Genomic DNA, 15,358 nt, shown 5'->3' with positions numbered 1-15,358 from the left:
GCCACTGGTGAAAAGGTAGATTCACTGATAGAGGGCCCCCATTAAAGATGTCTTGCCCAAGGGCCTCAAAAAACCTGGATCTAGCACTGTTTGTTATCCTCAGTTAGCTATCTGTAAATTGGGTAAAAGGGTGACCTCTCAAATAGACAATTTGTTAATTACTAATGTTCCAGGGCAGCCAGATCAAAGGAAAGGCAGGGAGCAAATTTGTCTTATAGAGAAGATTGCCATGGAAGCCAAAACAAATGGCTATTTCATTGGTCCCAAGCAGCATTCATTAATGCAACTAACATGGACAGAGCAACTGGTCCACATATATGCATGAGAATTATTTCAGTTTGTAGGCAAATCCCATCACAAGTGTTCTCAGAAGATAGTAATTTGAAAGTGTAAATCTCTCTCTCTCTCTGCCAGCTGAAACTCCTCATTTGAAATTGCAGTGATTCAGATCAGGTGAGATGAGCTGGTATGTATTTTGGTTCCTGTTTCCATCTATAAAAATCTAATTGTGCCTTAGGGGTCAAGGATGAGATCTCACCTCTCCTAGCAACTGCTTGTGCATCTTAAATACAGTCAGGGAAGGATGGCTGAGATGGAGGCTGATAACTCTGTGGCAAAGAGACAGATAAAAACCCTTATGGCTAATAAGAACAGCGCTGAAGGACAGACATTTGGGTGACTGTGAACATGAGACTCTGGACCTGCCACATGCCATCATGCTTCCTACATTGCATAAATTCTTTGTATTGGGGCATTAAGCATTGTCCTTGGTGATATCTTTGTTCTTGCAACATGTTCTTTGTGGGGCTACCTTTGAAGGGTGTTCAGAAACCGTGGCTGTTGCTGGAGGGCTGAAAGGGGCCTGTTATTTGTATCACATCATTCCGATGTTAGTTGACCTGCCCTGGCTCTCAGTTTGTTTCTGAGCCCAATTCAAAATGCTCATTGATATCTTTAAAGCCTTGATTTGAGGCTGAGGTCTTTAAAGCTTCATGGGGGCTGGACTCGATGGCCTTATAGCCCTTTCCAACTCTACTATTCTGTAATTCTATGATTCTAAAGGCCCACTTGCTCCCTCATGATTCTGCCTGCTAACTGGGGCTGTTGGGGAGAGCTCTGTGCTCTCCCAGCACAGTCTGGAGAACAGCCGGTGAGTACAAAAGAGAAGGCCTTCTCAGTTGTGCCACACAGACCCTGGAACTCCCTTCCTCAGGAGATCCAGCAAGCCCCTTCCATGCCAGCCTTTCAGATTCTGGTAAAAAAATCTTATTCTGATAGATCTTTAGTCTTGGATTATTTGTCCTCACTCCCCAGTCCCAACTATGATGCTGTTTGGTCTGGGTTTGACTGCACTTTTCTTTTTGCTTTTCTGCTGCTTAACTTTTTATAACTTTTCATTTGCTGTCTGCTGCTTTGGCTCAGAAAGCCGCCTACATATTTATTATGGTTTCTGGTGGTTGTGCAAAGACTTATGACCCAACTGGAGTCCACCTAGAGAAGAGTCTTCAGTGTGGAGACCTCCAGAGGAATTCCCTCTCTCTAGAGGCCAGGCAGGCACCAACATTGTGCTATTTCCAGCGCCTCCTGAAAATATCTTTATTTCAGGAAGCCTTCCTTAACTGACAGGCCATGGCTTTATTGGAATTCCATTTCTTTTAAAAATAATGATAATAATTTTTAACATGGAGGTTTTTTCTTATCTTATATCTCTTATTGTTCGCTGCTCCAGAATCTGTCTAGATGTGGAACAGTATATAAATTTTGTACATAAAATAAATATAAATGTAAATTACTATTCCCACTTACTTGGGAATAAGCCCCTCAGAACACAGTGAAACTTACTTCTGGGTAAATATGTATAGAATTGTGCTAAAAATAAATATATACCTTGGACTATTGGCTGCCTTAACCATGAATCAATTATACGAGGACAAATCTATTATTTGGTTAATGTATTTATATCCTGCCTGTTAGAGAATAACCCTCACAAGCTTGCTTACTACAACAAATAATACAATAATTACCATGCAGCAAACCATCAAAACATAAAAACAAACCAGTATATTAACAACTACAACAACATCTAAGATATCAAGCCAGCAGAAAACCACCAATAAAAGGATGAGGGGAATAAACCACATTTTAAAAATCTGCTTAAAAGCCCAAACTGACAAGGCATCTATGTGGAAGTCAGCCACTGAAAAGGCGCTTTCTTTGGTGTCCATCAATCTGATGGTTCTTAACCTCAGATCCTGCTCCAGCTAAACTTTTCCCTTCCCCACAGGAATAGTCTCACCAACCGCCCCGTGGGAAGGATTCCAGGAGAGAGAGAGAGGGAGGGAGACAAAGACCACTCCTTGGCCTGCTCCAAGCTCTCCTCTTTCACCAGCAACTGCCCTATGGAGTTGCAAATCCTTATGGATCATTAAATTTTAATATTGCTTATTGAGATTTTATTCATGTATCTTTATGTTAATTGCAAGCTGCCTTGGATGGATTTGGATCCTGAAAGGTGGGGTATAAATAATTGTAATAAATAACTAAGAACTACAACTACTGCAGGCCAGAAAGTAGAGCCGCTGTGGATGATTTCTGGGCCCAGACATTTCATATCAGTATAGGCCATATCTCCCGAATGAATTGCTTGGCTTAAAAAAAATATGCACCAACGGGGACAGGATTTCATATCCCATTTCACAGTGCAGCCACCCGAAGTCAACACAATGAACAGAACAGCCCTCTACCTCAATCTGTGTAGTGTTGTCATGCGTATCGTCAAGCAGCAGGTCCGTGAAGCCTCCAGGTTCTGAGGAGTCCTGCCCCACACTGGCTCTGTTGGTGTCAACTGACTTGAGAGACTCTGAGTGCCGTTTCCATCTGTGGCTGTATCTGTAGGAATCCACTCGCACGTTCTCCTCCACTCGAGGGAAGCTCTGGACCATTTCATAAAATGCACCTGTTTGACGAAGAGATAAGAAAGTTAAAGAGTGTTTAACTGAGGTGAAAGAGTCATCCATCAACACTTTTTGTGTGTGTTATTTATTATTTAGAAGTGGGTGCTGCAACAATATGTGGTAGCCTGTAGGGCTGTTGTTTAGGGTTCCAGGAAGTCATACCCTTTTCCAGGGTACTCCATTTTCCATCCCTCATAAGTTTTTCATTCCCTTCTTTCCATAGTCAGTCCTCATTCTGTGGCTACTAAGCATGCCCAGGTTTCAGTGAGCCATCTTGGGTGGGGTTGCCCCCACTTAGAGTCTTTCCCGCTGAACGTTACTGTGTACTTCTGCAATATTTGGCATTCCCACAAATCTGTTGATAGCTCCTTCTTGTATATGGATTGTGCCATTTTGGTTACATCCAGATCCACACTCACTGAAAAGTGTACATGGCCCTCTCATTTTATTATACCAATAAATATTGTGATTGCTGCCATATATTTTTTCTATATGTCTGAGTAATGCACACACAAAATATCACATTACATACATCACACAAATTCTCTTTCTCTTGTGCATTCTGGACTATCTACAATAGAATCATGCAAGACTGAAAGCCAATAGCTTCCTGGAGAAAGCAGATCTGCTATTGTCACACGTACCTTAGTCACAACCAGGCTACACATGCTCTATGGAGTGGGGGATGGCTGGTGACTGATGGATAAATTATTTTAACCATTGCAAAGAATTGATATGGAAATAAAAACGTCCTTGAAATCATGGCAGGGATTCAATAAGATACTTTATTTAGTCTTGCATCCACCCAGTGGATATTTTTCAAAAATAAAAATAAAACTCTTTGAACACTATATTCTATGCCATCTCACAAATCGCTTTTGAAACTATCCAGTTTCAAAAGCAGTTTGCTATCGATACGTGCAAGGATACGGTTAAAGAAAAACTTGTTGTTTTTATGCTTTTGTTGGTTTTAAATTTTTGTATATTTGTTTTTAATGCTCACTGTTTTTAAGCTTTGTAAACCGCCCAGAGAGCTTCAGCTGTGGAGCGGTATATAAATGCAATAAATGAATAAATGAATGAATAAACTGTGATGATGGTCACTAACTTAGATAACTAATAATAATAATAATAATAATAATAATAATAATAATAATAATAATAATAAGTTTAGAATAGAATTAATGCTGCAGCTCTAGTTTTTACCCTAAAAAAACACACTGTCTTCCAACTGCCTAACCTTCACAGACATAACTCCCTGCTCCCCTCCCTCCCTGGTAACCAGGCAACACTCACTCCCATTCTACCCCCCATTCCTCCAGGAGAATTACTCTGAGCATGCCCAGGGACAGAGCTTATGAACTGCCACAGGATAAATTGGGGGTGGGTGGGTAGGAATATCACATTATTGATAAAGCCTATACAAACATGTTATGCTACTATGAGGAACAGCAGCATGCACTAGACCTTCCCCCCTGACCTAACACAACAAACACTTTCGCAAAAGATCCTGTAGAAATTGAGAAATCAACCAATACAGTTTAGCACAGTAAAATCTATGAAAATGAAAGCAGACAATACCTGCCAAACTGCGGGAGGTCACTCATTAAACTCCTATAAATAAGTCAATTCACTGCCCTTCTATTTCAAAACTGGCACAGTTCATCCTCCAATGGACCTTTTGTACGCTGCCAAGTTTTAGATCAATCTGTCAAGCCACTCTCTGAGTATAAGCCATAGAATCTACTGTCCCTGATTTCTGGTTATAATTGTCAATGTGAATTACCTAAATAACCTTTAACACGGGGCCACAATTGTGGACCTATAAATGATAGCAAAAATCTTTATTCTTCCTTAGATAACAGTCTGCAGAGTTTTGTTACACAAGGTTCTTACTATCTTTATGTCTGAACAACCAATAAGAAAAAAGTACCATCTTTTAGGTCAAGGCCTCAATCTTTCATTTTAAACTTTCAGGCAGCAAAAGTTTCTATCAAGTCTAACCTTGCCATCTTGCTTACAAACATGCACAATGGATCTGCCTCCTGTTGACTGGACTCCATTAAGGTAAGTGCAACTGCTCAATTCAGCAGGGTTCCCCAACCCTTATAGAGCATTTACAGGGGATTATTGTACAAAGCAAGGAAAACTACTTTTGCTAACATGTGCCTAAATCTAGATCCAACTCCATAACTTTATTCTGAAGTTACCAAACGTCAAACACTAACCCATGATGCCATTCTGCTGCTACAGCTGATATTCATCTGCTAACAGAAATCTTCTCCCAATATAACTATTCCTAGGACTAACTCATAGCACCTAATTTGAGTACAGAGGACCTTTGGGAGGTCAGTTTCATGAATATATTCATAATAGGGCTCGCTGTGCTGCCTGTCCCTCACACCAATACTCAGCAAGGCTAAAATAGGCAGCAGCAGATTAATTAAAAGTCAGAGAATGATAACCTTGATTAAATCACTTATATGTGTCTTTGTTCTAGTGGCCTGTCTGTATGACAAGTTCACATTGGGAGAAGAATGTGATTTGGAGGCATGGAGTTTGCAAAGACATATATTTGAAAATAGATTTTTACTTACATTACCTAACATTATTTTATTTCTTCGTTACATTTCTATCATATAGAGATCAAATGAATATTAAGTCCAGGACTCAGATGACTATTTTTTTTTTTTTAAAAAAAATAAACTTTGATCCCTTCTCTGGCTCAAAGGAAGACTCAGGTGGCAAAAGGGGCTTCATTTACAAACCCATCATCTGCTGCTCTGGGACCATGGCTTTACCAGAGTCCTTGGACTCAGAGAGCACTCCTCTGATGCAGTCTTTGCTGCCTCTACACTGTAGGAGCCAGAAGCCAAGAATCAGACAGTGGCCCTTTAAAAAGTAGACCGCTCTTCAGGGGTGGGGTGGGCATGGCAGAGGTAACAGCAATTCAGACCTGCCACCCTTCATAAACCTCAGAAGGCCTTTGCATGTTGTTGAAACAACCTCTCCTTGAGTAAGATCAAGCCCATACCTGCCAAAGTGATCTGTCCAAGGTCCTGACATGCCTTGCCATTCTGCTTCATTGGACTTGACCATGTCTTACCCTTCTAGTAAGGGCTAGACAGGACATGATTCTAGAACAGAAATAACCAAAAAAGGTCCCTCCCACTTTCCCCCCTAGCTCCTCGTAAACCTCTTTATGAAACTGAGCCCACACTGCTTCTGGCCTCAAGTTCATGTTCAAATACCATCACAGTCCTAATGTCCCCATGGAATCCTTAATGGACACAATTGGACTGAGAGAAAAATATAGTCTTAGATTTATGGATCTACTTTTGCAAGGATCTAGTTATAGCTATTATCATTTTCAACAAGGTAATGCTCCTGGAGCTTCCCCTTTAAGTTTGTACTATATCATGTGGTATGGCAAAGAAATAAGAGCACGCTTGCATGCTTGTTCATGTGAAACACACAGGCGTTTTCTCTATTTCCAATGTTCAAGCTGCAAGTGCTGTCGCTTATGTAGCTGAAATGGCACCACCCATGCACAAGAGGAAGGTGTCAGCAGGCTTGGGGGAACCAAGCTAGACAGAAATACAACATGTATTTCGGGAAAAAAGGGCCCAAAGAGAGAAGTCAGTGACCACAGAATGCTGGCTGACTGACAGGGGAGGAAGATGGGGAAAATCCTGGGGATGGGATGGAACAGCTATAGAATCACACTGCAATATTTTGCAATGTTTTGTAACATATATTTTTGGATCGAGAGCTTCAGCTGTTGGCTGGTATAGAAATGTAAGAAATGAAATGATCCAACTCAGAGTTGGCAGTGAAAAATCTTTTCAGAACAATTCCTGTGCAAGAAAAGGTACCATTTCTATGAGGATGACATAAATGACCACACCTGCTACAAAACTGACACATGAGCTGTTGCAGGTACGTGTCCTGAACGGGCAGCTGATTTGCGACTATAACTGGTGGATTTACAAAAATACAGCAAATGGATGTACGAGATAATGCACTACAAACCCAACAGAGCCATGCAATTCACAACAATGATTCCCAGTTGCATTCAACTGTTTGCGGTTTGACATGGGGAGCACAATGCACAGATAAGCCCGTTGCAGTTAATAATACACAAATTATGGGCAAAATTATTCAGATCCACGCTGTAGAAGCAGTGTATCTGCTTTTGTGTGCAAGAATCCTGACAGTGCAAGTCTGTGGGAAGAGGGAAACGGCAATGGTAATAAAGGGATAGATTTTGCACATCCTAGATTTTCCCCACTATTAACTTGCTCTCTTTCTTCAATGAGAATGGAACTAATGACCTCTGCTGATAGAAAGACCTTAGACTTGCAGGGACTTTTACAAAGGACTTGACTGTTATCAGCAAAGATCTCAGAGTTTGCACTCAATTAGCACAGCAATGTCATTCAGTTCAACTGGGATACAGCCAGATATTGTAAGGGCATCCAACAAATAATTCAATCATAAGAGAACACGCACAGATTAGTAGTAACTTGTCTAGCAAGTTATGTGGACCGAGGGAGCGCTACAACAACCCTTCAAGCCTAGGCTTTAGAACCACAACGCCAAATGCATTGCTTGTTTATAAATTCCTTCACTGCCTGCCGCACAGGAGGAAACATGGCGTGAAGCTTTCTACGGCAAAGATTTCATAGCCCTGAGTTTTGGAAGAAGCGAGATTAGCAGCACGGGAGTTTATAATGAACACATAATTAAGCCTGCGTTTTGCTCTAATGATTATCCCAGTTGTCCTTGAGGTCTGCATAAAATTTGGAGCAAAAGTGATTAGGCTGGCAATCTTATCCCCCGCTTAGGTTGAATTTAGATCTGAGATTGCAGCTCTTCCTCTGAGAAAGGCGGCGAGAGGGGAAGAGGGGGAAGGGGCACTCTTGAGAAGCTCTTACTACTCTGAGATCAGTCGGAATTAATGAATGGTTTGTTGGATGCGTTCAGGGCCACTTGTGGCTGCTGCTGTTGATCAATCCAGCCCTCTCCAGTCAGTGCAATCAATGAGAAACACTACAGCAGGAATGTGTGTATTATCATTCACTCAGCCCAGACAGGTTCAAAAAAGAATACTTTAGCGGTGGGGGGGGGGGGGGAGGAAAGAAACTTCTATTAAAGAAAGGTAATAGCTGCCAGCTAGGTCTTATTCTTCCTCAGTGGCATGTGGGCCAAGTTGCTTCCTATAAAAAGAAAAAGGAGAAAACACACTCAAATGTCAAAGGAAAAGAAGCCCATTCCATTTTACTAGATTCAATCGAAAACAGATTCTTAATTTGTTTTCCAGAGCTCTGTATGCCAAAGCCATCGTAAACTCATCCAGTTGGGATATACATGTGGAAAAAGTGTAGGGTTAGATCCAGGCTTAGTCATACTTATGAGTATGACCCATTGATTTCAGTGGGTTTATTGTAAGTATGACTAAGCCTGGACCCAATCCATTATTCCTAAAGGAGTACAGAACGCTGGGTACAGTGGGAAGAGCAATACATATGGACATACAAAACTGATCAAGGGCATGTCTACACTAGGGTCCTCCCTGGGTCATTCCTGTGTGTCCAGATGACACACAGGGGATCCTGGGGGCAGGCAGAGATGACCCCTCCATTTCCCTTTGATAACTGCTTCCACAGTTATCCCGATTTTCACCACGGTCCTGGGACCATCCCGAAGACCGCAGCTGGTGTGTCCCGCCTTCTCCCTTCCTCCCCGCAAGTAGCGGGGTTGGGCATTGAGCTGTTTTGGAGTGCTCCATACGGGGGCAGCAATTTCGCCATCCCGCAAAGCTGCCCACTCCAGCACCTTCAACATTTTATTTTTAATTAAAACTTGAAAAACATTAGGACGCCGGGTTCTCTTTCCTGTTCCTGAACCTGGTGCTGATTAGCTGTTCAGCAGGCAGGAAGAGAATGAAAGAGTTGCTTCATGGCCCCACTCAAGCTTCCATTGACACAGGCCCTTTCGCCTTTGCAATCTTTGTCTGTCTCTCCATTCCCAGCCTGGAGCCTTGCTATTGCTCTCCACCCAATCCCTTTCCTCACTATTTTAATCCCTACCCTGTCCCTAGACTTCTTCTTTCTTCCTAGCCCATAGCCTTGCTCTTTCTCTGCCACTCACCTCTTTATCTTGCTGTTCCTCTGCACTCCCAGCCTCTAGCCTCACTATTTCTCCCCCTACTCTTTACCCCACTGTTTCTCCCTTGCTCTTTCTCTCCCCTCTACCCCCTCTTGCTATTTCCCCTCCCTCCTAGCCTCTAGCCTCCCATGCACACCTTATTTGACCAGCCAGCCTCCCACAGAAGCCATTATGTAGGGTGACCATATGAAAAGGAGGACAGGGCTCCTGTATCTTTAACAGTTGCATAGAAAAGGGAATTTCAACAGGTGTCATTTGTATATATGGAGAACCTGGTAAAATTGCCTCTTCATCACCACAGTTAAAGCTGCAGGAGCTATACTAGAGTGATAAGATTTAAAAGAGGGCAGGGCACCTGCAGCTTTAACTGTGGTGATGTAGAGGAAATTTCACTAGGTTCTTCATATATACAAATGACACCTGCTGAACTTCCCTTTTCAATACAACTGTTAAAGATACAGGAGCCCTGTCCTCCTTTTCATATGGTCATCCTACATTATGGGGCTAGTCACATCCTCCATGGGAGCCATTTTGTGGTGGCGTCCACATCAGTTTTTCAAATTCCTAAAGGTGCCCACAGGTCCAAAAAGGCTAGGCCCCCAGAGTATAGTATATTGAAAGCCAGTGTAAAGCAATGGTCTTTGTGTGAGATTTTGATAGCATAAGGGAATGTCCAGTAGGGGACATTTTCTTATAATGTATATAAGAAAAATAAAAACACAAATATGAACCATTTAGTTCTTAAGAAGAGAGTATCTAGAGACAGTTTGCTTAATTCCTAGAAGCATAAACCATCCATTCACTGTTGGGCAGCTACTCTTGCTTTTAAATGGGCTGCCCTTTGTAAGTGGTGCTTGGAGACACAATACACATTAAAGGACAGTAATAAAACAAGCAATGTCCATAAGGTAACTATATAACTCCAAGGGACTGCACAGTTACACTTTTTAACTTTACAAAGTTTGTTCTCGAATAAAAGAAACTGCTCTTAGCAAAAAGAAACCCCAAATAAGGCAGACAACTTAAGAGTTCTTGAGGAATTTTTGTGTGGCAATTAAAAATAATCTGTTCTTTGGGAAAGAGAAATACTCAAGGGTGTATTGCTAAGAATCGTTAACATGTAAACAAAATAAGGTAAATGAAGTGTACAAGTTGATCCAGACTTCAGGCCAATTCATGGACTAGCCCTGTGCACACACACCGCCTTCTCCCTATCACTCTTCTGACTGATCTCTCTACAATTTCCCCACTCACTTCTGATTTAGTGGGAAACTATGCATATCTGAATACAAAGCTATGGTTTATAGAAACCATCAATTGCCATTTGGATGTAATGTGTAACTGTAGTTTGCTATTAAATCGGAAGTGTGTGAGAGGAAATCAGAGTGCCTGAGCGGAGGAGGGAGTGTGCAACTCATTCACAGTGGGTTCCTTCAACGTAACAGAAGCAGACATCGGCTTGTGCAATGGGACTTCCCCTCCTTTCTTCCCTCCCTGCACCTCCCACACACCCCAAATATGCTCTGGAGGGTCCCTCAACCCTCTGGAGTAGATTTACGAGGTATTATTATTATTATTTATTTATATAGCACCATCAATGTACATGGTGCTGTACAGAGTAAAACAGTAAATCGCAAGACCCTGCCGCATAGGCTTACAATCTAATAAAATCATAGTAAAGCAATAAGGAGGGGAAGAGAATGCAAATAGGCACTGGGTAGGGTAAACAGGCACAGGGTAGGGTAAAACTAACAGTGTAAAGTCCAAACAACATCAAGTTTTAAAAGCTTTAGGAAAAAGAAAAGTTTTTAGCTGAGCTTTAAAAGCTGCGATTGAACTTGTGGATCTCAGATGTTCTGGAATAGCGTTCCAGGCGTAAGGGGCAGCAGAGGAAAATGGACGAAGCCGAGCAAGGGAAGTTGAGACCCTTGGGCGGGCGAGAAACATGGCATCAGAGGAGCGAAGAGGACGAGCGGGGCAATAGTGTGAGATGAGAGAGGAGAGATAGGAAGGAGCTAGACCGTGAAAAGCTTTGAAGGTCGACAGAAGTTTATATTGGATTCTGAAGTGAATTGGAAGCCAATGAAGAGATTTCAGAAGTGGAGTAACATGGTCAGAGCGGCGAGCCAGGAAGATGATCTTAGCGGCAGAGTGGTGGACAGAAACCAATGGACTGATGTGAGAAGAAGGAAGGCCAGAGAGAAGAAGGTTGCAGTAGTCCAACCAAGAAATAACCAGTGCATGAACAAGGTGTGCAGGAGCCTGAGGAAGGAAAGGGAATTGGTCCCGCCAGCTGTGCTCATTCCACTGGCAGACCAACATAGTTGGGTATAAGTCATAGCAACAAACCAGGGCTTGGTGTTACATCTGCACTGACCTGAGTGCGCGCGCGCACACACACACACAAATGGTTCAAAAAAATATATTACGTACCAAATTAACCAAATACTGCTGCTGTGCCGCCACCCATTCCATTGTGCCTGTGCGACCAAACACCAGCAACAGGAACTAGCACTTCCAAAAGCAACCCTAGAAACAAATAGAATGCTCATTTACAGAATGGGATGTCATGTCCCTTTCTGGAAACAAGTGCTTCCACTTGTTTCTACTTGCTTTCTGCTGAGTTAAAGGTAGGTCCTGCTAGCATGCAGGCAGCACTTGATACTACCCTTTGCTTGTTTCTCAGAATTGTAAGCCTATGCTGCAGGGTCTTGCTATTTACTGCTTTACTCTGTACAGCACCATGTACACTGATGGTGCTATATAAATAAATAAATAAATAAATAATAATAATAATAATAATAATAATAATAATAATTTAATTATCCCACAGTTATAAATAATAATAATAATAATAATAATAATAATAATAATAATAATAATAAATTTATTTGCCACCCGCCTCTCCCTCCGGATCGAGGCAGGATACAACATAAATGCAAATGCCATAAAATACATATAATTAAAACATTTAAAACTAATACATTATTAAAAGCAGCACATTATTAAAAAGCATCTTAAAATTCAACTGGGTAGGCCTGTTGGAAGAGATCAGTCTTTATAGCTTTCTTAAAACCGGAAGACTGTTACGTTGACGAATCTCTCCCGGCAGGTCATTTCATAATCTGGGAGCAGCAGAGGAAAAGGTCGTCTGGGTAATAGTTGTCAGCCTTGTTTTTGTTGGCTGGAGTAAACCCTTCCCAAAGGTCCTGAGTGTGCGGGGTGGATTGTACAGGAGAAGGCGATCCTGCAGGTAGCTTGGACCCAAACCATGTAGGGCTTTAAAGGTGATAACCAACACTTTATACTTTGCCTGGAAACTAATTGGCAGCCAGTGAAGAGATTTTAAAACTGGTGTAATGTGGTCACCCCTAGGTGTACCGGTGACCAGCCTGGCTGCCATATTTTGAACTAGTTGAAGTTTCTGGACTAGGCACAAAGGTAGCCCTATGTAGAGCGCATTGCAGAAGTCGCGCCTCGACGTTACAAGCGTGTGCACTACTGTCTTTAGGTCTTCCAACTCTAGGAAGGGGTGCAGCTGGCTTTCACAATTGCACTATTAACCACTTTTTAAGTGGTTTCTATGGAACTGCCTCTTACGCCCAATCCCTACATCAGCCTTCTCCAACCTGGTGACCTCTAGATGTGTTGGACGGCAACTCACATAATTCCTAGCCATTGTCTGCACTGGCTGGGAATTATGAGAGTTGGGAGCCCAGCTAATCTGGAGGGCTTGGCTGGACTGCAGCAGAATTGGAGATGTTGAAGCATAGCTAGGCCATCTACACATTGGTTGGATCAGTCATATAGGCCAGCATTGTGGGAAAGTCACCACACTGAGAGTCCCAAGCAGAAGTTGGCTCATTTCAAATGTTATCAGAGCAGCCGCACCACAATACTTCCCAATCCATTGCTGGAAATATAGTGACCAGATAACAAATGAACAGTGGAAATAGCAGGAAACTATTAGCCAGGCAAGGAAACATCTGGTCATTCTTGAACTATTTATAAGACTAATTTATAAGAAGAATGTATCAATTCTAGGAGTAGTTTGGTGCTGCATTATGCTATCCAGGAAGGATGGGGAACTATGCTCACTGCCATTTTTCAAAGAATGTGGTGACTTAAGTACTGGATATTCTAACTTGGAACTAGGAATTGACTTTACTGATCTATGGTCCAGATCCTACGTACCAAGTCCACTCCTATGCTTTGTAGAGATACAAAGTTTTCACACATTAATATAATATAATAGCTCGATAATTTTCTGAATTTTATAGTAAATCACAGCTATAAATTTACAATACTATGTTGCTAATAAATACTATTTTGGGCTATTGTAAAAACAAACAAACAAACATCTCTTCATCCACATCTGTTACAGCGAAAGTCTATGTTTAGATAGTAAGAGATAACTAACAGAACTGACTGCTCAAATATTTATTTATTACTATATTTTTATGCCATCCAGTAATGACAGTTCTCTGGGCAGCTAACCATAAAACTAAAACAGTTATGTTAAAATGGTAAAACTATAAAACTGAAACATAGCATAAAGGAACAGCAGAGAATAAAACTGATATAATAAGGTTAATATACAAAACAATATCAATGGACTGCTTCCTAAATCTTAGTTGTTAGAATCATTTACGCTTTAAGAAAAAGTAGAACCATCTAATCCTCCATTTAAATGCAAATTCTCATGATGCTCTTGAGGATTTTCCAAAGGATGCTAACTACATTTTCTTTAAACACATTGGACATAAACTTAGAAGGATTTCCCCCACCCCCCCAGTCAATTACTGGATTATAAATACTTCTGCAAGATCAAGTATCCACCTTTAATAGAGCATGTATAATACAGGCATATCATGTCATCTCGTGCTTGGAAGCCAGACTGCTGTGGGCTTCTCAAGGCTGTCACAAAAAAACCATGCCACCCATGAAGAGAGAGAGAGAAAAAACCTTCAGTTTTAGAACAAGTGGTAGTCCTTTATATGAAGGAACACTTCACTTTGTTAAGGGAAGTGACAGATGTCTAATTTTAAAAGCCTATTGCCACTAATTAGAAAGTTTGCACAGGTGCTACAATTCAAAGTAAGAGAATGATGCTGATTATTTTCCCCACAACTGGGTCAGACTTCTTTAAATGTAACCTAAATGAAGGCAAAGAATTGTGTTTTTCATCAAACAAATCTTTGTGTCATCATGCACAAATGTCACACAGTAGATCTGGGTTAAATTTTATTACCACAGTGTGATGCACATTGAAATAATCTGTTATCCCTCCCATTTAATGTTTTAATTTTGCCAAGAGGTCTAATGAAGACTATCAGCATTATCAACTCAGAAGGAGCATAAAGGATAACTAATGCAAGCATGTACGTTATAAGGCAGGTCAGTAAACCGTGTCTTTTGTGACTCTTAGATCCAGCCCCGCACATTTTGTTGTCTAGACTGAAGAACAAAATAACACCTCCCATTTCACATACGTAACCTGATCTGTGAGCTGAACCTTATTTTAATAATGATGGTGGGACAACCTCCTTCACCACACCGGAGGCCATCAAGCTAGCTTTGGGGGCCCAGGGCAGGCTCTCGCCTGCAACACCTCACTCTTACTCCCTGCTCTCTAGCATTTGAGGCAGCCGTCTCACTCTGCCTAATGGTAGGGATGGTTCTGGCCAAAGCTACTGAATAGTTTTCCTCAAGAAGTTCATTCATCTTCTCCCCTGGCCTCTTTTTGGAAGGTAGTGAACACACACTTATTCTGCCAGGCATTTGGAAACTGAGGTTGGTTTACTCTCATTGGTCAATCTGGTTCAGAATTGTCTTCAGAGGTCAAAAATAGCCCACAGATATCTAGAACTTTCCCATCCTTGGTCTACACATTAACTACCAGCAATTCTCCAAGATTTCAGATGGGTCTTTCCCAGCCCTACCTGGATCTGGTAGGGACTGAACTGTGAACCTTTAGCATGCAAAACATGAACTCTGCTAATCTGCTATGGCCTCCAAGCTCCAAAGAAGTCCTCTTGATTGTGTAAAATAATGACAAGTAATTTTTGTCCATACAAATATTCTTGAGAGTTATAGATACCCTTGGAATAGCCATGTTAGAACTAATGGTAATAACAAAGGCAATGGCAAAATGAAGATGCCTTAAAATAAGCCTTCACAACTTGAACTTATAAATGTGTGAGCCAACAAGCCAAACACATGCCTGTACCATG

General features: G+C 41.5%; 1 protein-coding gene across 1 annotated transcript in view; it reads right to left on the bottom strand.

Annotated features, from left to right (window-relative positions):
• Positions 1–15,358, bottom strand: part of PLXDC2 (plexin domain containing 2) — a 283,339-nt gene that overhangs the window by 156,269 nt on the left and 111,712 nt on the right. The window contains exon 2 of the mRNA XM_063127724.1: positions 2,745–2,956. Within this exon, the coding sequence (XP_062983794.1) occupies positions 2,745–2,956 (212 nt within the window). The remainder of the gene's footprint in view (positions 1–2,744; positions 2,957–15,358) is intronic.

This window comes from Elgaria multicarinata, chromosome 1 (genome assembly GCF_023053635.1).
Source record: "Elgaria multicarinata webbii isolate HBS135686 ecotype San Diego chromosome 1, rElgMul1.1.pri, whole genome shotgun sequence".
Classification (NCBI taxonomy): Eukaryota; Metazoa; Chordata; class Lepidosauria; order Squamata; family Anguidae; genus Elgaria; species Elgaria multicarinata.
The sequence above is the reverse complement of the archived record's forward strand: the minus strand, read 5'-3'. Positions and strand labels throughout refer to the sequence as shown.